We start from the raw sequence: 25954 nt of genomic DNA, 5'->3' as shown, positions 1-25954 counted from the left end.
TTGAGTTCCTATACTTTAAACATTAACTGAACAGATGGTAGGTATCCATACTTGTGTGAAAACTGAGCGGCCCAACCACACGTCAGACTGGGCAAATGCCATCCCACCAGGCCAAGGCAGAGAACTGGGAAGGTCACAAGGCAGGTCATTTTATTGCTACATCAGGTGTGCCTCTTTATTGTAACTACCTTTGAAAAAATGAAAAAAAAAAAAAGTCTTGTTTGGCTTTGTGGAAAAATTTATAAACACTTAGGAGCCAAAGTAAATTCCATTTGCCTGCCCTGGCAGGAACAGAACCCATAGAGGGTTTCCAATTCTCCAGCACACCCGGCCTGAGGCTCCAGTCCTCTCCAGCCTCCTATTCACAACATCTCTGGCAGCCAAGCTGATTGATCTGTTCTCCATACCCAGGGAGAAGTTGGCAATAAATGCCAGGCATGACATCCAATTATCTGATAGAGTAAGAAAAATCTCCAACTCTTTCCACCAACTCCTGCAAGAGGTTCCTCTGTCACCTCTCAAAGGACAGAGGTCTGACCCCATGAACGGCAAACCTAGTTGGTAAAGTAAATATGAAATAAATCAACCACAGAAATAGAAATGCTTGTGCTTTTTACATGATTTTTCTCTACAGTGTGATCCAACTATGGTGGCTGTAATTATATCTATTAGAAGCCTGGAACAAATAATCACATTTATGGCTGTAACTGAAACTTCCACTCTTACCCTGAGGGCCTGGTTTACAAGCTCATGCAGGGTCCCAGATGGGTGTGCTGTAAGTTGATACTGTCACAGGCAATGTGCAGCTACTACATAAGATACACGTATTCTTTTTTGAAAGAATATTTGATAAGGAAAAGCTCTGATGTCTCATTCATCCATAAAAATCAGCTAGCTTATAGCAAACTACGAAACAAGTCAGCAGTCATCCCCACATTCTCTATAGAGAGTAGGGTTTAAAATGAACTTTCCATAGGCAGACTTTGTGACCGTGCCCCCATTATGCCTGCTTCCCACATTACAACGCTCACCACACATGATGGTTGGTATTCATTTAATGTCTGCCTTCCCCACCAGACTGTAAACACCACAAAGACAGGAACCCTCTGCCATATTTAACTACTACATCCTTAGTACATCGTACAATGTTGGATGTGGAAGAAACACTTAACATTTGTTGAATGAACTATCCAAAAAAATTAAACAAGATCAAATACTACTTTCTGCTTTCCTTCTTTACATGCCCTCACCTTTCCCAGGCTATGTTAAGCTTAACTCTACTGTGTCACCAACAGGGCCATGAATCAGTCCTTTCTCATTAAAGATCACAGAGATCCAGGAAAAACTGAAAGAGTAGGAATTAGGAGGTGTACAATGAGGCCCGGGCTTAGTCAAATACTTGCAGTTACAAGTAATAGAAATCTGCTCAGGTGAATTTAGGAACAAATGGGCATATCCAATAAGAGACAGGGATATCTTTTGAGCTCAAATCAGCAGAACAGAGCCAGGATTCTCAGGGGATTAGGAGGATGAGGAAAATCTTGTGCATCACTTGCTTGGGCTTTCTCTTCATCAGGAGCCAGACGTTCTTCCTTCCCTGGTTCACCCTCCGTTTTCTGCAGATCAGTTTTTTTCCTCTTTCTCCATGCACACAAACGCCTCTCAGCTCTTAGGTTTATATGTTCCCAGTAAAAAGGCCCTGCCCAGGCTGAGACTAGCATTTCTGCCTCCAAATTCTAAATTCCTGGGAAAATCAGATTGGCCCAGGGACAAATAGCCTTAACCAGGCAAGCTTGGTTTTTCCTGGCTCCCTTCTACAGAGGAGGAGCTTCTCAGAAAAGACTGGATAGGAAGACATCCCACATCCCCATAGCAGTGCTTGTGTTTTTGACCACGATGCGTCTGCTCTTCTTTCTCTTGTCTGCAACTCCCCCAAGATCACTCGGCCTCATCACACTGCCTTTCAAGTTGGTTTCCTGTCATCAAACTTGGCCTTCACTATTTATTCTTTCTCAAGCAATGCCTTCCCACTTCCTTCCTTTCATTAAACTTCAAATTCTTCTCAAAGCTATAATGCATTTACTCTCCTACCTGGATCACGACACTGTATTTAAAAGGTATTTTAGGCCGGGCACGGTGGCTCACGCCTGTAATCCCAGCACTTTGGGAGGCTGAGGCGGGCGGATCACGAGGTCAGGAGATCGAGACCATCCTGGCCAACATGGTGAAACCCCGGCTCTACTAAAAATACATAAATTAGCTGGACGTGGTGGCATATGCCTGTAATCCTAGCTACTCGGGAGACTGAGGCAGGAGAATCACTTGAACTGGGGCATCAGACGTTGCAGTGAGTCAGGAATGCACCACTGCACTCCAGCCTGGCGACAGAGAGAGACTCCGTCTCGGGGGGGGGGAAAAAAAAGGTATTTTAATGGACAAAATTAACAAATAAGTCATTTTAATACATGCACAAGAATAAATTCTTGTGTACTTGGAATGCTACTTATTATGTAGTAGAATAAACACAAAATACGGTAATATTTGCTTTGTGGTATTTATTTTATAGCCTCTGAATATATTGTGCATTTTCACCTATTCTGAAACCAGTATCACATAACCATTATTTGCAAATAATACTGAGTAACCTCTTAACAAAACAGCTTTCAATAGGAAGGACTACAAAACAACTCCTTGGAAACTCAAATCTGTTTCATGTTCTCTAACTGATTGAAATGTAGCTTATTTCCTTATGCAATAAGATTCTGCCTCTCTCAAGTTAAACAAATCTTAAATTTTTGCCCAGGTCAATTACTATGTCATCTGAATGCATAAGATTCCTAGAAACACCAAAGCCAATTTCTAACCAATTGTGATGAAGATAAGTTTCTTTTTCACCTCTACACAGTAGTAATCTTTTCAATCCATTCAAAAGATTACTGAAATCATCTTGACCATATACATCTTGTTTGTCTGCAAATCCCTGGCATCTAGATTTGTGGCCTGTATACAGTAGATGCACAGTAAATATTTGATTGACTAGCATGTATGCTTACATCCATATATTTACCAATCAACACTATATATGTGTGGCTTTACATGTGTTCATATAAACATGTACATAGATCATCAACATGTTTGCTATAATGTCACAAGACAATGTTTTCAAACCTTAAAGTATATTCAAATTATCTAGGGTTTGGGTTTGTTTGGTTTTTTTTGGAGACAGGGAGAGAGAGAAGTGGCATCTTGCTATATTGTCCAGGCTGGTCTTGAACTCCTGGCCTCAAAAAATCCTCCTGCCTTGGCCTCTCAAAACACTGGGATTACGGACATGATCTAACCTGCCCAGCCTATCTAGGGATTTTGTTAAATGCAGATTTTGATTGAGTAGCTCTGGGATAGAACCCAAGACTGCATTTCTAATAAGTTCTCAGGTGATGCTGATGCTACTGGCCCACAGACCATACTTTGAATAGCAAAGTAATCCCTTCTTAACTCATTTAGTAGAACACCAAAGGCAAAGTATACAAATAATCACAAGGTCCTCTTTCTCAAAGTTCATGTTCAGTTATAAGGAAACTGGATGATAATCCTCTCAGGGAAACACATCTTTATTATCAGACCAAATCCTTCAATAAGTATTTACTGAGCACCTATGCCAGGTGTAAGAGCTATAGTGACCTTTAGTCATTCTTGCATATAGCTTAATAAATGATGAAAACGCAACAAAAAGCTTCTCTGTATCTCACTGATATCCAAATAAAGAGAGCATTACAGGACGACACCAAAATGTGTATATATTTGTATAGGGGGAAGAGAATGAGTTAGCAATTGCTTAGGATCCTGTGCCTTCATGAAGCTCCTATTAATGCTTATCTCAAGAAGATTCCTTGCTTGCCATCCCCAAATCCCCATCATTGTGCCCAGGTCAGCCTTTCCTACTTGCAGAGTCATGTGAGCTATTGATCTCTGAGGCCAACTTCAACTTGCTGGATTACAGCCCTCCCTTATCTCTTACAGTTAGATACTGTGGCAGGTTTGATGAAGAAGCAAGACCAGAAAAAAGACTGGTTATATCATTTAAAAAACAGGAAAAAAGGCTAGGCGTGGTGGCTCACGCCTGTAATCCCAGCACTTTGGGAGGCCGAGGCGGGTGGATTACCTGAGGTTAGGAGTTCGAGACCAGCCTGGCCAACATGGTGAAACCCCATCTCTACTAAAAATACAAAAATTAGCTGGGTGTGGTGGCATGTGCCAGTAGTCTCAGCTACCTGGGAGGCTGAGGGAGGAGAATCATTTGAACCGGGAGGCGGAGGTTGCAGTGAGCCAAGATCTCACTACTGCACCCCAGCCTAGGCAACAGAGGGAGACTGCATCTCAAAAACAAACAAACAAACAAACAAAAAACAAGAAAAAAACCCTACAGAATTCTCTACTTTTCCATTTATCTAAACCCTCATCACTGCCATGGCTTAAAAAGAAAGTTCAGCTTGATCCCGTAACGTACAACAATATCTTCTAGAAGCAAAACAGGTAAAGGAAGGATATAGTATTCAGAATTACAAGAAGTTTTTTCTTCCCAAAAAAAGGGTTGAATACTTTGTTCAGCTTGGTTGTTATCATCTATTTACTACAAAATTCTAAAGACACGCAAAGTCTCAAAGATAATTTGAAAATCATTTAAAATTATTATATCATTAATAGTCATTTGTTTATAACAAGTAAAATTGTTGTTTGAGTTATTACAGTATCCTTTTGCCAGAAGCAGAATTTTAAGCAAATCTACAATTTACCATGAATTTATTTCAGCATGTGCTTCTGAAACTGGGATACTTATATCAAGAGATGAGGTGTACACTGCAGCAAGCCAGAAGGGACAGCAGTCCAAACAACAAACCTGGGGGATTTTTCTACAATGTCAATTTTAATTAAGGTTTGAAGGGAGGGAAGTAAGGGAAATGTTTAATACTAGTAATATTAAATTTAAATAATTATTTTACACTAAAATAAACATGGGATAGGATGCCCAAACTTCATTAATTTTAAAGATAAAAGACTAGATTGAAAAGAAAATTCCTATTTTGGGGGGCCAGCTCTTCTTCAGCTGTGGGGGAACTTCTGCCAGTGGAATAATCTAAGAATCACACATATCTTTTCTTTTAAAAGTGTACTTGGAAGATTCATTATTTATCAGTGCAAGGACATAATTCTCAGATACGATCTTGGGGAAATGAAATCAACTTCTAATTAGAATGTTTCAATCCTAAGCAAATCCTTTTGAGAACTGAATGCTCAATGCTGAATGTCTTGAATTTGAATAAATGATATAACAATAAGGCAAGGACAAATTTACTTCACAAATGTAATCACTGGACAAAATTCTGAATTGCCTAAGGACATACTTCATAAAATAGCTGAACAAAAAGTTGGAAAAGAGAGGGAGACTGCTGTAATCAGAAAGCCTATGTGCTGTAGTCCTTCTTCCATTAATCTTATTCAGAAGCTATGAATATAGAGTCAATTTCAGAACAATTTTCTTACTTTACATAGTGAAAGCCTTAGAAAATCTAAAATGATTTAATATGGTACTTTTCATTATAATGAGAATCCCAACCTCAGTCTTCTCCACTTAAGAAGAAAACACAGAGAAGGCAATCTGGGAAGGAAGGAGAGTTAGGATATATGTCTGGTTTTTCAAGACAGAGATTTGGATACTTACAAGGCATTGCATGGTATATGCTTGGCCAATACTGTCCACTGTCTCTCTTTAACCAAACACGAACTGTCCTACAACAGAAGAAAATATGTGCATGAAATCACATTATTCTTAGCCATGGGAAAATGCTGATACATAGAAAATAAACCTCTTAACATTATATATAGAGAGAGGCCAGGCACAGTGGCTCACGCCTGTCCCAGCACTTTGAGAGGCTGAGGCAGGAGGATCACTTGAGGTCAGGAGTTCGAGACCAGCCTGGCCAACATGGTGAAACCTTGTCTCTACTGAAAATTTAAAAATTAGCTGGTAGTGTGTGCCTGTAATCCCAGCTACTCGGGAGGCTGAGGCAGGAGAATCACTTGAACCTGGGAGGTGGAGGTTGCAGTGAGTCAAGATCACACCACTGGACTCCAGCCTGGGTGACAGAGAGAAACTCCGTCTTAAAAAAAATAAGAGAGAGAGAGAATATCTTAACATACATATGTATCTTAACCATAAATACATATAAATGAACACCATATATACCTGTCTAAAGATTCTATATTCCTTAAACTTGAGGCTTCTACAAATTTAGAATTACATATAACTCTTTAAATATCATGCTACACGTGTGCAATCATGATAGTGTGTTTGGAAATTATTATTTTCATTCTTGTTGTTTTGCCTTTCCAAGCATCTGACCTTTGCCCTTGAAGGCTGGAAGCATTCATCTGGCTGGGGAACTATTTGGTTTTATTAGTGAAGGGACTACAAAGAGATCAAATGAAAAAATATGCAGTATCTGACATGAAGAGGATTATACAGTCCATGGTCTTGTAAGCCAAGCCATTGTCTCAAGGGAGTTTTTCCAAATATGCTCAAGTAATTATAAGCTCTGAGGCAGATTTTCTGAGCTAGTGGTGTCCGTGAGGCTTGCTGTGGAACAGAGTGATACTGCACCAAAGGCTGCGCATGAAGTTCCAGGCCAGCAGCTGTAGAGAGACAAGGCAGACACCTAGGAGAAGTCAGAGAGCAGGCGCCAAAGACTCAACTAGCTGGGAAGTATCATGAGGTTCGGACTAAACAGAAAGGCCTGACCATGAATTATACTAGCCGTAGCATCATCAGCATATGCCAGCAAGGCAAACACAAGTAGGAGGTTGAAAGGTATTATTCCGGAGACCAGAGGAAATAGTGAACATCAAACAGATGGAGAAAGTCAGTGTCCCACTGCCAGGGGATCACAGGTCACATATCTCACCCCACACTCTTAAGCCATCCCAGAGTGAGTTAAAAGCAGAGTGAGAAACTGAGCACTTTTATCTCAGAGAGAGCTGGATACTTCCTAAAGACATTGGACCGAGTTTTAAATTATATTGGATATCTGCCACCTGCGCCACTCCAGCTAATCAGAAGGTCTTCTATAAATAAGTAGGCCGGGCGCAGCGGCTCATGCCTGTAATCCCAGCACCTTGGGAGGCCAAGGTGAGCGGATCACCTCAGGTCAGGAGTTCAAAACCAGCCTGGCCAACATGACAAAACCCCGTCTCTACTAAAAATACAAAAATTAGCAGGATGTGGTGGTGGATGCCTATAATCCCAGCTACTCGGGAGGTTAAGGCAGGAGAATCACTTGAACCTGGGAGGCGGAGGTTGCACTGAGCTGAGATGGAGCTATTACATTCCAGCCTGGGTGACAGAGCAAGACTCTGTCTCAAAAACAATAAATTAATTTAAAAATAAATAAATAAATAAGTAGTAGGAAAAAGACTAAACCAACTACAGATATAATAAAGAACATTTTCTCTGCACAGCCAGAAGTTACAATGTAATGATATGTAGTGGCACCACTACATATACATGCAAAATTCAGTCTTTTTGGTCAATTATATTAATTTGTGAGGTGAATAGATACAATGGTAAATAACTTATAAGAATTAAATCTATGCATACACATACTAATACAGCGATATGCGTATCAGCATTCACTCTTCTCTTAAACAAGTTCTTTTTACAATACATGTTAATACAACATTGTTATATTGAGATTATTACATCAATAAGAATCAATACCAGAGTAACAGAAGATGGTGGACTAAGACACTCTAAAATCAGTCCCTCCACTAAATCAACTACTAAGCTGGCAAGAACTGTCAGCCCCATCCCTATGGCAGGCAGCCATGGAGACTGTGGCTCATATTCCTTGAGTGGCCTGCTTGTATCAGGAAGTGAACATCGTCCTCCACAGTTTGTAGGAGGTGTTTTGATTTGCCTGGAAATTCACTGAGACATTGGAGCAAAGGCTGGCTATTGCTTCAAACCCTTAGGGCTGAAGGGCTTCCCAAGCAGTGTCTCTCAAAAGAAATTAGAGACAGAAACTTTTTTATCCTTGTCGGATGCAGGCATTTAAGGAAATCACTGGCTGACAGACAGAACAGAGACCTCAGTGATCACATACAACAAGGAATATAGTCTTTGCCAAAATAGTTTGGAAAAGTCACTAAACAAATGGATAATTACAGCACTCAACAAGTAAGAACAGCAACCTCTGGAGAAAGAGAATTATATGACTTCCAGAATTACTGCATTATAATATTCAAAATGTCCAGTTCTTAACAAAAGTTGCAAAGTATACAAAGAAAAAGGAAAAGAAAAAAATAAATTGACAGAAAAATTTACAGAAAATTGATAGAAATTCACAGAAAAAAAAAAAGAAATTGACAGAAACCATCCATGAAGAAACTGAAACAGGCTTACTATACCAAGACTTTAACAGTTTTAAATAGATAAAGAACAAAGGAAATCAGGACAAGGTTGTATGAACGAATGGGGAATATCAATAAAGAGATAGAAATTTCAAAACAGAATCAAAGTGAAATTCTGGAACTGAAAAGTATAATAGCTGAAATGAAAAATTCCATAATGAAGTTCAACAGCAGGTTTGAGAGTCAGAAGAGCCAGCAAACCTGAAGATGGGACAACTGAAATTTCCCAGTCTGAGGAGGAGAAAGTAAAAAGAAAAAAGAATAACAAACAGAACATAAGAGACCTATGGGACATCATCAAGTGTACCAACATATGCAATATGGAATGACAGATGAATTCTCTATCTAGCTGCACTATCCTTCCAAATGAAGGGAAAATTAAGACATTCTCAGATAAACAAAAGTGAATGAAATTCATTACTAATAGACTTCCTTACAAGAAATGTTAAAAGGAGTTTTTCAGGCTGAAATGACAAGACACTAGATGGTAACCTGAAGCCATACAAGAATTAAAGATTACTGGTAAAGGTCACTATACAAGTAAATATAAAAGCAAGTATCAGTGTATATTTTGTTTATAACTCCTCTTTCTGTTTCCTAAATGGATTAAAAGACATATGCATAAAACAAGAATTTTAAGTCTATCTATGTAAATGGGCAACAAAGGGGGTGGGAACAGAGCTAACTAGGAGCAGAGTTAATGTACACTAGTAAAAATGAATTGACATCAATTCAAACTAGATTATATAAATTTAGGCATACAGAAGAGAAAAATAAGGGAATCAAAATGGTACATGAGAAAAAAATCAAACGTAAAAGAAGGCAATAGTGGAGAAATTGAGAAACAAAAAACAAAGAGATTTAATACATAAAAAATAAATAGCGAAATGGCAGAAGTCTTCCCTTATCAGTAATCACTTTCAATATAAATGGATTAAACTCACAAATTGAAAAACAGAGACTGGCAGAATGGATTTTAAAAAAATATGGTCGGCCGGGCGCGGTGGCTCAAGCCTGTAATCCCAGCACTTTGGGAGGCCGAGGCGGGCGGATCACGAGGTCAGGAGATCGAGACCATCCTGGCTAACAGGGTGAAACCCCGTCTCTACTAAAAAATACAAAAAACTAGCCGGGCGAGGTGGCGGGCGCCTGTAGTCCCAGCTACTCGGGAGGCTGAGGCAGGAGAATGACCGGAACCCGGGAGGCGGAGCTTGCAGTGAGCTGAGATCCGGCCACTGCACTCCAGCCTGGGCGACAGAGTGAGACTCCGTCTCAAAAAAAAAAAAAAAAAAAAAAAAAAAAAAAAAATGGTCTAACTTTTTGCTACTTAAATGAGACTCACTTTAAACCCAAAGACACAAATAGGTTGAAAACGAAACAATAAAAAAGACATTCCATTCAAATAGTAACCAAAAGAGAGCTAGGTGGGTATACTAATAACAGATAAAATGGGTTTTGAGTCAAAGTTTATTACAAGACACAAGGACGCTATGTTTTGACACAAGGGTCAATTCGTCAAAAAAATAATAATTACAAATACATATACTCCAAAGAATAGAGCCCCCAAAATATAATATATGAAAAGTAACCGGGCACGGTGGCTCACGCCTGTAATCCCAGCACTTTGGGAGGCTGAGGCGGGTGGATCACAAGGTCAGGAGACTGAGACCATCCTGGCTAACACAGTGAAACCCCATCTCTACTAAAAATAGAAAAATTAGGCGGGCTTGATGGCAGGCACCTGTAGTCCCAGCTACTTGGGACGCTAAGGCAGAAGAACGGCGTGAACCCGGGAGGCAAAGCCTAGATCGCGCCACTGCACCCCAGCCTGGGTGACAGCCAGACTCCATCTCAACAAAAATAAAAAATAAAAAAATAATAAGCACTGACAGAATTGAAGGGAGAAATAGAGAGTTCCACAATAATTGAAGACTTTCACTTGCAATAAAAGAACATCCACACATATAAGGAAACAGAAGACCTGAACAACACTAAAAACCAACTAGATCTAATGATATATAAACAACACTCCAACCAACAACAACAGAACATACATGTTTTTCTGAAGTACACATGGAACATTCTCTAGGACTGATCAGCTGTTAGGCTGTAAAACAATCCTTAATAAATTTTAAGATTGAAATCATACAAAGGATCTTCCCCAACTATAAGGGAATGAGGCTAAAATCAGGAACAAAAAAAAACTGGGGAAGAAGTTACTAAGAAAATTAGAAAATACTTACAGATGAATGAAAACAAAAGCACAATACATTAAAATGTATTGGGGCTGTGAAAGCAGTACTCAGGAAGAAATGTATAGCTATAAATGCCTATATTAAAAAAGAAGATCACAAATCAATAACCTAATTTTACACCTTAAGGAAAAGCAAACTAAACCGAAAGCCAGCAAAGGAAGGAAATAACAAAGATTAGAGCAGGAAAAAAAAAAAAAAAAAAAATAGAGAAAGATAGAGAATCAATGAAACAAAAAGTCAGTTCCTTGAAAAGATCAGCAAAAGTAACAAACCCTTAGCAGAACAGAAATTTAAAGGATTATAGGAGAAAATTTCATATGCTAGCCAATTAGATAATCTAGATTAAATAAACAAATTCCTAGAAACATACAATCTACCAGTACTGACTCAAGAAGAAATGGATAATCTCAACAAATCTATTACAAGTAGAGATTGAATCAATAATCAAAAACTTCTCAACAAAGAAAAGTGCAAAGCCAGGCGGCTTCACTGGTGAGGTCAATCAAACACTTAAAGGAGAATGAACAACAATCCTATTCAAACTTCAGAAAAATAGAAGAGGAGAAAATACTTTATAACACATTCTATGAAAGCTGGACAAAGATACCACAAGAAAACTACAGACTTAAATCTTCATGAAGAGAGATTCAAAACTCCACAACAAAATACTAGTAAGCCAAGTTCAACAGCACATTAAAAGGATTATATACCATGACCGAGTGTCATTTATCCCAGAAATGCAAGGGTAGTTCAATATAAGAAAATCAATCAATGTGATATGGCACATTAATAGAATGAACGCACACGCGCGCGCGCACACACACACACACACACACCCCACCCCTCAATAGACACAGAAAATGCCTTTGACAAAATTCAACAATCTTTCGTGAAAAAAAAACATAGCACACTTGGAACAGAAGAAAATTTCCTTAACCTAATAAAGGATATTCATGAAAAATCCACACTTAACATCATACTCAATAAAAAGTGAAAACATACTCCCTAAAATCAGAAATAAGGATGCTCAATTTCATCACTGTTATTCAACATTATTGGAAGTCCCAGTCAGAGTAATTAGGCAAATAAAAGAAATAAAAGGCATCCGCACTGGAAAGGGAGATGTAAAACTATTTTATTGGAAGATGACATAATTCTACTTATAGAAAATCCTAAATAATCCACTCAAGAAAAAAACGACTAAAGCTAATTAAATAAATTAAGTAAAGTTACAAGGTGCAAGATCAGCAAACAGAAACCGTTTGTGTTTCTAATAACAAACATTTCTAAAGAAATTACAGCCCCCAAAACACTTTACATATATATTTAATCTTTACAATACCCTATTAAATAGAGCTCTCTTCACTAAACGTACTGCCCTCCTTACATCAACTCTTTACACCTAAAAATAAAAGTACAGTATATAAAAATATCTGTTCTCTTATCTCTTCAGGTACCAGAGCAGTTTTAAAAAGAAAAAAAAGGCTCTGCATCTTAGAGATCAAAAGTGCTATTTGGATGGTTAGGAATTTCCTAAATAAATGTAAATTTTACTATACAAAGCCTTAGAAGTTAGTTTTAATTTTTCTGAAAATTATATTTTAAAAGCAACACAAAAAACATTTTTCCCTGAAGAAAATTTTCAGAAAATGACAACTGTGATTAAGAGTCATATTAAGCCAGCAGAGGTCAGGGTACTGGGAGGGAAAAAATGTCCAACCGCTGAAATGCAGGTGAAGTGTCCTTTCACCTCCCCCACACAGAGCCCTGAGTTCGCAGGAACAGGACAGGGCCAAATGCATTGCACAGTCCATCTTGCATGTGCTGTTTTCTTCTCTCCCTGCCTCTTCCTCTCTCCCAAGCTCCCAGCACAAGGCACAAACCAACACTGGGAGACAGACAATGCTCATCTAAAAAATACCAAGATGAGGTAGCCCATAGTGGGTCTTAAGTAGTTCAGCAACTGGGCTATTTATTTTTATTTGTTATTTTTTGAGACCAAGTCTCACTCTGTTGCCTAGGTTGGAGTGCAATGGCATGACATTGGATCACGGTAACCTCCATCTCCCAGGTTCAAGTGATTCTCCTGCCTCAGCCTCCCGAGTAGCTGGGACTACAGGTGCATGCCACCACACCCAGGTAATTTTTGTATTTTTAGTAGAGACAGGGTTTCACCATAGTGGCCAGACTGGTCTTGAACCTCTGACCTCAAGCAATCCGCCTGCCTTGGCCTCCCAAAGTGCTGAGATTACAGGCGTGAGCCACTATGCCTGGCCTGAGCTATTTAAAAACAGCATAATTTCATTCTATGTTGGATATAGCTGATCACATTTCAACATGTTAAAATTACTTTTAAATATCAGCCCTATTGCTGAGACCTAAAACAAAACTGCTTTTATTTTTATTTTATTTTTATTTTACTTTAAGTTCTGGGATACATGTGCAGAATGTGCAGGTTTGTTACATAGGTATACATGTGCCATGGTAGTCTGCTGTACTTATTGACCCATCCTCTAAATTCCCTCCCCTCGCCCCAAAATTGCTTCTTTAAGGTTAAAGCAGATGTTAGATAAATTGCGGTGTTTATCAAAGTTCTACTAGGATCAGTGCTGGTTTGCTCCTTGACTGGGCTATAAATGCAAGCAGAGAAGGGGCCACATTTTACCATACTTGATATCTGCCCCAAGGCCAAGCACTATATCAGATCCAAAACTGGTGCTCACTGTTTGTGAAAGATTAAAAGAATCAATCAAAAATCTCTCCCTATGGCCATGGCCACCCCAACCTACTTGTCCACTGTCAGGAAGTCCTCTGATTTGCACCTAGACAGACACGTAGTGCAAAATGGCAGCAAGGAAGCTAGGTTGATACTGAGAAGTCTATACACTGTGCTGGGTAAGATGATGGGAGAGAACCATGAATCCTTAATTGTACAGCTCCAGCCCTTATTTCCTAAAGAAATACTGATGGGCAGGGAATTCCCACATGCCTCCCATCTCACCCCAACTCTCTCAGACTAAATTCAGTGCCTGCCTCAGTTACAACCTTAACTAAGACAAGTGTGACCTCAGGGACAGCACTCAGCGCAGTAGCCAGTCTGATCACGCAGAGGGGGACTCACATGTTCAACTAAGCAGGGAATCATATGTTTTTGATTCCCTTTTTGAGATCCCAATTTTTTACTTTGTATTTTATTGTTTAAACTGTGCTGACACACATAAGCTGGCAGTAGTTTTATCAGACACAGTTGCTAAACTGACACACGTGTGTGTGTGTGTGTGTGTGTGCGTGTATACATGCATATACATATATAGTCACGGGCTACATAACAATGTTTCAGTCAACATTGGACCACATATAAAATGGTGGTCCCATAAGATTTTTTTTTTTTTAATAGAGACAGGGTCTCGCTTTGTTGCCCAGGCAGGAAGGCAGTGATGTGATCATAGCTCACTGTCACCTTGAACTACTGAACTCAAATAGTGATCTTCCCACCTCAGCATCCCAAGTAGCTAAACTACAGATGGTCGCCACCATAAATGGCTAATTTTAAAAAAAATTTTATAGAGACGGAGGTCTCACTATGTTTCCCAAGCTGGTATGGAACTCCTGGCCTCAAGTGATCCTCCCGTCTTGGCCTCCCAAAGCGCTGGGATTACGGGCATGAGCCACTGAACCTGGTCCCCCTAAGATTCTAATACCATATTTTTACCATATGCTTTCTATGTTTAGATACACACATACTTACCATTTGTGTTACAGTTGCCTACATTATTCAGTATAGTTACATGATACACAAATCTGTCGCCTAGGAGTAAGAGGCTATATGTATCATACAGCCTAGGTATGTAGTAGGCTACACCATATAGTTTTGTGTTAGTACGTGCTATGGCAATCGCACAATGACTGAATTGCCTAATGGCGTATGTCTCAGAATGTAACCCCACTGTTAAGAGACACATGACTATATCCATGGGGGACTGGTTCCAGGATCTCCCCCAGATTTTGTATGTTCAAGTCTCTAATACAAAATGGCACAGTATTTGCATATGACCTACATACATCCTCTCGTAGGCTTTCATCTCTAAATTACTTATATTACCTAGCACTATGTAAATGCTATGTAAACAGTTGTTATACTGTATTGTTGAGGAAATAATGACAAGGAAAAAAAGTCTATACATATTCAGTGCAGATACAACCAACCTTCCTCGCCACTTCCCCCAAATATTTTCCATCCAAGTTTGGTTGAATCCATGGATGCAGAACCCACAGATAAGAAGGGCCAACTGGATATGGTGAAGCACCACACCAGGTTCATGCCCCTAACCATCCTAGCCCGCAAAGACATATCCTTTGTGCTATATTCTAGCAATCTTTAGGAGTCTGCTTATAGTGATGCAGATAATGAACAACAGCTTCTGGAACAACTTGGATTTTCCAAGACTATGAAAATCTAGAAGTTAGGAATTCTCCCCCATTGCCCCACAAGTGCATTTACATACATTCATTCACTGACTTGTTGATTCATTAATTTACTCGACCAACATTATCAAACACCTACTAGGTACTAGTATGTGAAACACACTGCAACCACAAAGAAAAACAAGTGCCACCTCTATTGTCAGGAAGCTCACGGTCCACAGGGGGAGACAGGTCATAGAACATTACAACACAGCAAGATAAGAGCTAAGGTATGGAGATGCCCATGCTGTAACAGGAGCACGTGAGGGCATCTAACTCTGACTACAGAGCCCGGGCTCAGGCAGGGCTAGACAAAGCTTCTCAGAGATGATGGCGCCTGAAATGCAGGGTGAAAAGGCATTTGACAGAGGAAAGTGGAGAGGGTGTAGGAGCACGTTCTGCAGGAGCATTGCCTCTGCCGCCCAGGTAGGCAAGGCGAGCGGGAGTGGTGAGAATCCAGCCTGGACAAAGAACAGGCAGAAGGCCACCGACGCTTGTTTTTCTTTGTTTGGGGGCGGCCTTGAAAAGGTGGGGTTACCCTGAAGTAACCAGTTTGGAGGATGTAGGCGCAAACCAAGTAAAAAAGGATGAAGGCCTAAAAGAGAGAGGACGACAGATTTTAGAGCAGTCAGGAAGAAGAAGCATCAGGAATTGGGGTAAGAAGAAGCATCAGGAATTAGCTGGCTAGATGTGGGGTGTCATATGAATGGTGGTATCATTCATTAATAAGTGATTTTTGTGGAAGTCAATGTTGAGTTCATCTTGAATACACTGAGTGTGGGGAAAATCCAATTAGGGCTGTTGCAGAGAAAACGGTTTACATGAAGTTCAGGGGTAAGACCTGGGCTGAAAATTAAGATTTGGGAGACATCAGCATATAAGGAGTAGCTACCGGAGAATAAGAAAAGAAGGCCAACAACAAAGACAAACACCAAGAGTTAAGGGGTCGTCAAGAGAAAAACGCCAGCAGAAAGGCAGAAGAATAATCCTTCTTTACCTTACAGACACAAAATGTGTCCTGAATTTTTGTCCAGAAAATAAGGTCATCATAAGCACACCTAAGAGCTGAACTATATTTACAGTGAAAACGTGCCTACAATAAAATACTATCTATATAGGTCATTTTTCTGAGAGAAAAGGGAAGGCTGGGGGTGGCAACAAACAGTATACCACAGGTTGCTAAGCTACTGAATAAAATAAGACGGGGCGTCTACCCATGTTGAAATCAGGCTTTTAAAAATGTGCCCTAGAATGATGCAACCTTCATTAGTTACCATAGCAATGAGCTTCATTTCCCAGGGGACAATTGTTATTTTTGCCACCACTGAAGTAACTTGGGGTAGGGGCTGGGAGAAGTGAAGCCCACTGTGTTTTGAAGACCCTGAATTTCCAGGGAATACTTTTCTACAGATCACACCCTGCAACAGCAATACAAACAGAAGGAAGGCAGCCCCCGGCGATCTGCAAACTAATAGAAAAACTTTGAGCAACAGGATGTAGTTTTTATAGTCATTTGTTTAAAGAGAGAGAGAAAAAAAATGCTTCAAATGCAGAAAACGTTGCAGAGATTCTTAGAAAACATAGCTGAAAGATTTTTTAAAAGTTGATTTCTCTATGATTATCAGATTTCTTTAGTTACTTGTAATAAAAACAAACTGAGAGGTTCCCAGCAAATGCATTCTAACCACATATAGTAAATAAACTAAACCCAATCTTCCACAATGCACTGTGTATCTTTTGTATCCAGGGTTCCTCCGTGATAGACAGATGCTACTGTGTGGATATTGCAAGTGAATTGAGGTGGCCAGGGGTTTCAAGAATCGGGGACTCAAGCTGGGTGTTGTCCAGTATTGTCCAGCCTCTGGTCCCCTCTTGCCAAGGAGCTCAGTTCTCACGTTAATGACCTTGGTACAACAGATCCAAATAACTGCTGAATCATACACCTGGATTTTTTTTCCTCACAGCTGTAGCAACTCAGCAGTCAGTGGCCAGAGAAGAGGTGTGAGGTGTGGCTATTTTACATTTCCACACCTTGGGTTTCTAATGGCACTCTTGCTTTAAAAACACCACCATTCTGTTTATTTGCAGTCATTTGCATCAGCAAGGTGTATTCTTTATTCTAGCCATCTCCCCTTGGAGTTTTTATCAGTTGGGTCATTTCTCTTAATCCAAAGGCTGTGAAAACCTTCACAAAATAGAATTTTTAAAATCACAGTCAAGTGACAACATTTTCAGCATTTTTAAAATCTATAAAATGAAGTCTCAACATGAGGTTAATGGGACCCATATATACCAGGTGAGAAATTACAAACAATATACCTGGAAATGGTTGTCTTAGTCAGTAGTAAGACTCTTCAGAGAGGGAAGGAAAAGATGAGCCACAAAGTCTTCATTCTGAGTAGTTTTCTTACAAACAGCACTATTTTGTGTCCGCAGATAGTGCCCTTGCCTTGTAGACTTGCTTTTGTTTTCGTGGTAATTTAACTCTTACTGACTAATGCTTAAGCACGGCTTCCTGTCCTTGCATAGCTGTGGGTTTTATACTTCCCTGACTCCCTCTGTCTCTCCCCAGAGTTACACACATATCCACTTTCCCTATGAAGTCTTTGCAATTCCTCAGGCAAAACTAAGCTCCAGAATCCCACTGTACCTTGCAAAGGCCTGTGTTAGGACACATCACATTAATCCATGTCAGTTAGCAAGTCCTTCTTGTAAGGAATACAAATTCCTTGAATAATCAATAATTCCTTATTTGAATAAAAATTCAAACATTTTTATCTTTGATTTTTTTAAAGTATCTACAATACTTTCATTTTTATCACATACAGTATTTAGCATACAGGCAGTGCTTTTAAAAGGTCATATAAATACAGTGGAAAAAAAGAAAGGGAAATTGAAGAGAAAAATGAACATTGTCCAAGCAGTGGTGAGGAGGAACCCACAAGGAAGCAGCAGGAACAGCAATGCGCCGGAAGATCAGGGAGGCTGGACAGGGCCCTGGTTATCAGCATCAGCCATGCCATCTGCTCTTCAGCCAGAGTCCCTCACAGGCAAGAGAAACATGAGTACCACCCTGGAACTGGCAGCCTAAGCAATGCAACAATATGAGAGTGTTCATCAATACCACCCTGTAGGAGAAATCGGGATGATACCATTAGAGGAATAATACAGATTTAAATATTGTTCTTGGCTCCATACACAGTGGGAGGGCATGGTCTGTGTCATCCTACTCACCACTATATTCCTCCAGTCAGTTACAGTGGCAGGCATGTGAAAAATGCTGAGTAGAAACAATGAAATAGTAACTGGAAAGAGCAGTGGTTCAGAGGATGCCCCTGGCTGCTACTGTTCTGAATCTGAGATGGATTAACTGCTGCCTTCCAGGTTGGCCATCTTAAAAATGCAGCAGATCCTGGGGGAAGGGTAACAGGGAGTGATTGTGTAATGGATACAGAATTTCTGTTTGGGATGATGAAAAAATTGATAGTGGTGATGGTTGCACAAGACTGTGAATATACCTAATGACACTGAGTTGAACACTTACAAATAGTTAAAATGATACACTTTATGTTATATATATTTTACAACAATTTAAAAAAAAAAAAGGAAAATAGCAGAATGACTCTCTCTCTCCAAAACTGTAGGGTTCATAGAGTTGCTAAAGGTGCAGCAATTACAGATGGCCACATGGCTGGGCGCAGGGCCTCATACCTGTAATCCCAGCACTTTGGGAGGCCAAGGTGAGTGGATCACGAGGTCAAGAGATCGAGACCATCCTGGTCAACATGGTGAAACCCATCTCTAAAAATACAAAAATTAGCTGGGCATGGTGGTACGCACTTGTAGTCCCAGCTACTCAGGAGGCTGAGGCAGGAGAATCACATGAACCTGGGAGGTGGAGGTTGCAGTGAGCTGAGATTGCGCCACTGCACTTCAGCCTGGTGACAGAGTGAGACTCCCTCCGTCTCAAAAAAAAAAAAAAAAGATGCCCACGGGCTGATCACGAAGCAGGTCTTTAAAAGTTATTCTGGTTGAGAATGTTATTATTGAAATAAAAATCTCTGGCTGGGCACGGTGGCTCACGCCTCTAATTATAGCACATTGGGAGGCCACGGTGGATCACTTGAGCTCAAGAGTTCGAGATCACCCTGGGCAACATGGTGAAATCCCATCTCTACAAAAACACACACAAAAAATAATAAAATTAGCCAGGAGTGGTGGAGCCCACCTGTAGTCCCAGCTACTCTGGAGGCTGGGATGGGAGGATTACTTGAACCCAGGAAGTGGAGGTTGCAGTGAGCCGAGATTGTGCCACTGCACTCCAGCCTGGGCAACAGAGCAAGACTCTGTCTCAAAACATAAAATAAAATAAAACACAATAAAATAAAAATCTCAATGGACAAATAAATCAGATTAGCTACAAGTGAAGAAGGAATGTATAAACTGTAAGATAAATGAAAAGCAATCTATTAATAGAATACGGTCTTCACAGAGACAAAGACATGGAAAATGTGAAAGGTTGAACATGAAAAACAAGGTAAAAAAGATTAGAATGAAAAGGTCTAAGATATATATAACTGGAAAGACCACTAAGAAAATGGGGAAAGGGTCAATAATTGATATATAATATCTCAGACTCTTAGACAAATTTTGAGAAATGCCAGTCCCAAAATGAAGACAACTAATGACAAGGAAATTAGCTCAAGACCAGATCAAAATTTATTTCCTTTTCCAGATGAAATGATAAGATTATTAGGATAACTGTAACTCAACTACACTCCCGTTTTCCTGATATCCTGGAACATGAGACAAAATATTCTCTATGAATGCATGCAGACCTCATCAGAGAAAAGAGGAATCCAATCATGCATCATTAGATTATAACCACTTTTCTTTGCTATAGTCTCATAAGAAACATGCCAAACTCATTTTTCAATACCACCTCTTATATTTCAGTGGTGACTAGAAACGCTCCATGAATAGGCCAGGCACGGTGGCTCAAGCCTGTAACCCCAGCATTCTGGGAGGCCGAGGCAGGTGATCACGAGGTCAGGAGTTCAAGACCAGCCTGGCCAAGATGGTGAAACTCCATCTCTACTAAAAATACAAAAAATTAGCCGGGCGCGGTGGCAGGCACCTATAATCCCAGCTACTCGGGAGGCTAGGGCAGGAGAATCGCTCGAACTCAGAGTGCGGAGCTTGCAGTGAGCCGAGATCATGCCAGTGCACTCCAGCCTGGGCGACAGAGTAGACTCCATCTCAAATAAAAAAAAAAAAGAAAGAAATGCTCCATGAATAAGATGGACCCAACTTAAGTAGAATGTGGTTTTAGAAAGTAACTTCCACTAACAAAATTAAATAGAGCAGAACAGAAAACAGAAAGTCCAACTCTTGTGCCTGCGCTGTCTCTATTTCTCTTCATCCTTTAGAAATCATCCCAGTGAGCAGAACAAAGATATAATCATCCCCGGCAGATGTGTGAAGGTACTAGCTAGGACTGTAGAGGAATTAAATGATTTGATAAATGTTATATAGGAAAATGGTGGGGAAAGGCACTCAAAATCTTACTTAAATAAAGTGCATGAGCTTTGACTGTCCACTTGTTTGAATAAATCAAGAGCAAAAATATGTTCAAATTAGGAAAATTTGAAAATGTTAAATGATATTAAGAAATTATTATTCGTTTCTTCCTTTTTTTGAGAAAGAAAATGGGGAAAGGGTCAGTAATAATTGATAAATATGCCCAAATAATTGGGCAAATATGCTAGATAAATAGCCTCAGCTATTCAAATCTTTAAAAGTATAATTTATTCAAGGTGGTTCATTCATTTCAGAAGTCCAGAATTTGTTTGGCTTCTTGTTTCTTGTTGCCCAGGCTGGAGTACAATGGCGTGATCTCAGCTCACTGCAACCTCCACTTCCCAGGTTCAAGCGATTCACCTGCCTCAGCCTCAGGACTAGCTGGGACTACAGGTACCCACAACCATGCCCGGTTAATTTTTTGTATTTTTGGTAGAGACAGGGTTTTACCATATTGGCCAGGCTGGTCTCGAACTCCTGACCTCAGGTAATCTACCCACCTAAGCCTCTTAAAGTGCTGAGATTATAGGTGTGAGTCACCGCGCCTGGCTTATTCTTTTATTTCTGTGTGATGAAAGCACTGGGGTATGTGGAACCAATTATCCTTTATAGATATGTACTGTAGCATTAACAGGTAAAAGGATAATCTAAAATTTGTTCACAGCAAATCCCAACATCCATACTCAACAAAGGGGGGAAGGAGTAGAAACACGAAACAAGATTGACAAAGGTTGATAACTAAAGCTGGGTGATGGATATATTGCTATTTTTGTGTGTTGTATATATTTGAAATTGCCCAGAACAAACTGTTTTTAAAAATCTTCAGCTTTTGATTCATGTCAACAATTGTATAAATATATGTAACAGCCTCTTCTGGGAGCACAAAGAGATTGTAAATAGAAAAATAGTAGTGATTATTAATTCAAGCAGTACTAAACACTTTTGTCATTTACTTAGCAATCTGAATTGATTTAATATCCTTTATTGGTATTAATAAAAAGTTCACAGATAAAACACTTTATTTCTAGATAACAAATAAATTCTGTGCTTCTAAAATGAATGAACCACCTTGAATAAATTATGCTTTTAAAGATTTGAATAGCTGAGGCTAATTATCTAGCATATTTGCCCAATTGTTAAAACTAATAATAATTGATACACAGTATCAGAATAATCCTGCTAGAAATTTTTTAAAAGCTCTCATGTCAAATATTCTCCATATATATTATGGTAGTATATGTCAATGAGAAAGGAGATAATAGCATATGGGCATCTTTGAAGTTAGCAGAGTAGATGAAAATGCCCACTTCTGCAGTGCTTAAATGTATTTCATTAGAAGATTAAATTCTCCTCACTACTGAAAAACACCAAATAGCATAAAATAATTCAGATTCCACATTACATAACCTACATTATTTCGAATATCCATCTACTTTCCTTTGTGACAAAGAGGCAAGTACCGAGTTTCTAGATGGAATAATAAAAGCCCTCATAAACCAGCCTATATTTAAAAATAAGACTAACCATTTCTCACAAACTTTAAATACATCTGACATGTTTGTAGGAATATAAAGGAGGTATAAAACAAAAAAATCTAAAAGACAATAACATATCTTTCCTCTGCCAAGTCAAATAAACAAACAACAGTAACTACTGCCCTCTACAATTTTGCTTGGAATAAAGTGATGATTTTGAATAAATGGCTGAAAAAAATCTCATGTTATCTTGGAAAACCACAGTATACAGATAACCCCTCCTCCCATAATCAACCTTTCTTCCTGTGGGTTTTTGTGATGCATAATGTATACTCATGAATGTTAATAAATCCCATAAATCAAAATCACATTACCTTTCCTTCCACATTGAGCCTTTCCCATAAGCTTCTATAGAATTGTGCATCAATGTTCCTGATATATCAAAGTACATGGTGTACAAAAGTGGAGATGAACCACGATAGCAAAATTTCTTTATTTTTGGTTGGAGACAAGTCTCTTGCCAGAGACAATTCATTATATTCTTGACCTCCCTTGATTTTAAACTATGCCAATAAAAAAAGCATATATGGAAACTCATTAAATGCACAGAGAAGCCATAGAAACAGAACCTTCTGTTTATTAGCCCTTGTTTTTGCGGGGAAAGTGGGGTAAAAGCAATAGCTGCAACTAAATTATTTTCTAAAATTTTCTTCAAGAATTTATCAAACTGCAAAAAAATTCTGAAATTCAAAAGAATCTTGAGCTTGAGTTAAGGCTGACAAGCCACATAGTCCCTCCACCAAAGGCCATTCTGTAATGAAGCATAATATGTAAATCATTGCTCTGCATAATATGCATCAGTATCAAGTTAAGCCCTGCAAAAATAAAAATCCAAAAAGCTTAGCAGCGCCTAATATTTTTACTACCCACCATACTCTCAAGGAGTTATGTAGGTAATAAAATGAATGAAATCAGTATTTTCTGACTCACACAGTATAGCTTTTCATGAATGGGTACTTTTGTGTGCAAATGGATTAACCCTCTGATCTCATTTTAATGAGTTTCTTTTTGTCTTTGAGGGACTACACTGCACGGAAGCTCAATCATTCTAGAGTCATTTAAATCAATCCATTTAAGAGTTTTAAGAAATACACTCACTTGCACTTATTTGGGAATACTAAATTCACCAAAATTTAAATGCAGAGAATAATTTAAATAATATAAAGTTATCTCTTCCACCCAATACGTTGCTCAGCCCTGTCAAATTCTGCCTCCTTAATGTGACTAAATCTGTCTTCTCTACTATCTGTACTGCCTTAGTTCACACTCTCATTAATACCCCACCCCCAGGAGCATCCTAGCTGGTTTCCTTATTCCTTTTCATCCTTCTCTGATCCCTTCTTCATCCAGCCACTGAAGTCATCTTTCTAAAATCCAAATCTAATTATGTCAGAACCTTCAAAGATTTGAGGACCATATTTAACTCTATAGTTTACCAGGCCCTCTAGGATCTGACCTCTGTCTGCTTCTCTGGCCCTGTCCACCCTAGCTGCCCAACGCTGGCCCTATCCACCCTAGCTGCCCAACGCTGGCCCCATCCTCTACTAAACTACTCTTGTCAGAGGCATTCAAACCAGAGTGACTCCATCTCCAGTAAAGGCTAGGAAAATGAGGCTGGGACCTGCTGGGCAGCATTCCCAGAAAGTTAGGTATTCCTAGCCTCTAGATGTTCATGGTTAAGAGAACAAACTGATAATGTTTACTAAACGGACCCAGACTTGGGAGTGTCCTAATATCCCAATATCTTGAGAACAAAAGCATTCCTAATTTTGCTTTAAAGAGAATAATATCAGTTCTTGCAAAATATAGCAATTAAGACAATCCTTTATCACAAATCCTTGTAGCAGAGCACATCTCCCCCATGATCTTTTTTATCCTATATATACAAGCACTGTACCTAGGGCGGACGCGTTCCTCCTCTTATTTTCAGGAATGCCCTACTTTGTCTATGGAGTGGTTATTCTTTCACCACTTCACTTTCTTAATAAACTTGCTTTTGCTTTGCACTGTGGACTCACCCTGAATTCTTTCTTGCACGAGATCCAAGAACCCTCTCTTGGGGTCTGGATCGGGACCTCTTTCCTGTAACAGTCTTAGTTCTCTAACATGGTAGCTGACAAACATTTGGATTTCATAGGTCAAAAAAACAATAACAAAAACAACTAAAAGGGTGGTGAGTGAAACACGGGGTTGCCAACTTTTCATTTGCCAAAAAAAAAAAAAAAATTATTTCAAACGAAAACAAAATCTGTAATTTGCTAGCACTTCCATTTTATAAGAAGTTAAGAAAAACATGATCTTATTTTAAAACACGAAGAAACTTAATTCTAGAAATAAAATGCTCATTGCACTGCCCCATTCCCTTTTTTAAAAATTTCACTGCACACTGGTAAAACCTTTTGCATGAACTTGTTCAGTGAAACCCCTCCCCAACTCATCATACTTTTATGTCCCTGCACATGCTGGCCTCCTGCTGAGGCAAGTGTTCCTCCTCCATCCCCAGTTTTCACCTGCAAAACTAACACAACTTACAGGGCCAGGCAGTCCTTTTCAAATTTTAATGTGCATAAGAATAACCTAGGGATCTTGTTAAAATGCAGATTCTAGCCACAAATATTTTATCTGGTGTTTCTTCTAGAAGTTTTATAATTTGAGGTTTTACACTTAAGTCTATGATCTGCTTTGTATTCATTTTTGCATGTGGTATGAGGTATGGATCGAGTTCATTTTTTCACATGTGGGTATCCAATTGTTCCAGCACCATTTGTTGAAAAGACTATACTTTCTCCACTGAGTTGCCTTTGCTTTTTGGTAAAAAATCAAGTGACCGTAGACATGTGGGTCTCTTTCTGGACTCTATCCTGTTCCACTGACCTATTTGTCTAGGTCAAGTGATCTCACTCACATGTATCTAGATGGATCATGATCCAAAGACAAAGAGCATTCTGTCAAATGACAAAGGACCTGGAATATCCCAGACCTCCTGAACATTTGCCTTGTTTTCTTTCCCCCGCTGTACTGTATCCTTTATCTTTATTAAAACCTTAGGTAAATATACTTTGTGGCATCTCATGAATACTTTCCATAACTGACCCTGGGTAACTGCTGCGGTGATTCTGCTTTCTGTCATTAAAAAGACCTTTCTTATCACGAAGCCCAAGGACTGGCTGCTCTCCATCATGCCTCAATGGGTCAAGGTCAATTCCCTCTTTGCCTCTCTGCTAGAACTGGCACTTCCCAGGTTAACTGAGGGCTGATAATAGCCTACAGGCCTATTTTGATAATAACCAGTTAACCATGACCAAGGTAACTAAGAAAATTGTAAAATGAGGAATTTTTTAGTCTAAAGCGTGTTTACAAATCAGATTGTGTGTGCCAGCATGTGAACTGTAAATGTACATGTATAAATGTGTGTCATAGAGGTAGCTGAAGCTAACAGACTAATTGACCTGAAAATGAACAAAACTCAGCAAAAACCAAAATCTTTCAAGAAATACCACCAATTACCTAACGGACAATTGTTGGGGTTTCTGATACATGTAAGGGAAGATAAAGTTGTGCACCCAGCAAGTTGAAAAAAAAAGATGATGAAACTTCTGGTGGGCATTGCTTCCATTAAGAGAGTCAAGCCAGGTTAAAGTGTATGTAGGTGCTTCC

General features: G+C 39.3%; 1 protein-coding gene across 5 annotated transcripts in view; it reads right to left on the bottom strand.

The window, feature by feature from the left end:
• WDFY2 (WD repeat and FYVE domain containing 2) overlaps positions 1 to 25954 on the bottom strand; it is a 191217-nt gene that overhangs the window by 104533 nt on the left and 60730 nt on the right. For all 5 annotated transcript variants that reach the window (XM_073014359.1, XM_073014358.1, XM_007960447.3 and 2 more), the window contains one exon: positions 5720 to 5787. In XM_073014359.1, coding sequence (XP_072870460.1) covers positions 5720 to 5787 — 68 coding nt within the window. The remainder of the gene's footprint in view (positions 1 to 5719; positions 5788 to 25954) is intronic.

The sequence above is a fragment of the Chlorocebus sabaeus genome, chromosome 3, assembly GCF_047675955.1.
Source record: "Chlorocebus sabaeus isolate Y175 chromosome 3, mChlSab1.0.hap1, whole genome shotgun sequence".
Lineage (NCBI taxonomy): Eukaryota > Metazoa > Chordata > Mammalia > Primates > Cercopithecidae > Chlorocebus > Chlorocebus sabaeus.
Note: the sequence above shows the minus strand (reverse complement) of the source record. Positions and strands in the feature narration are given on the sequence as shown.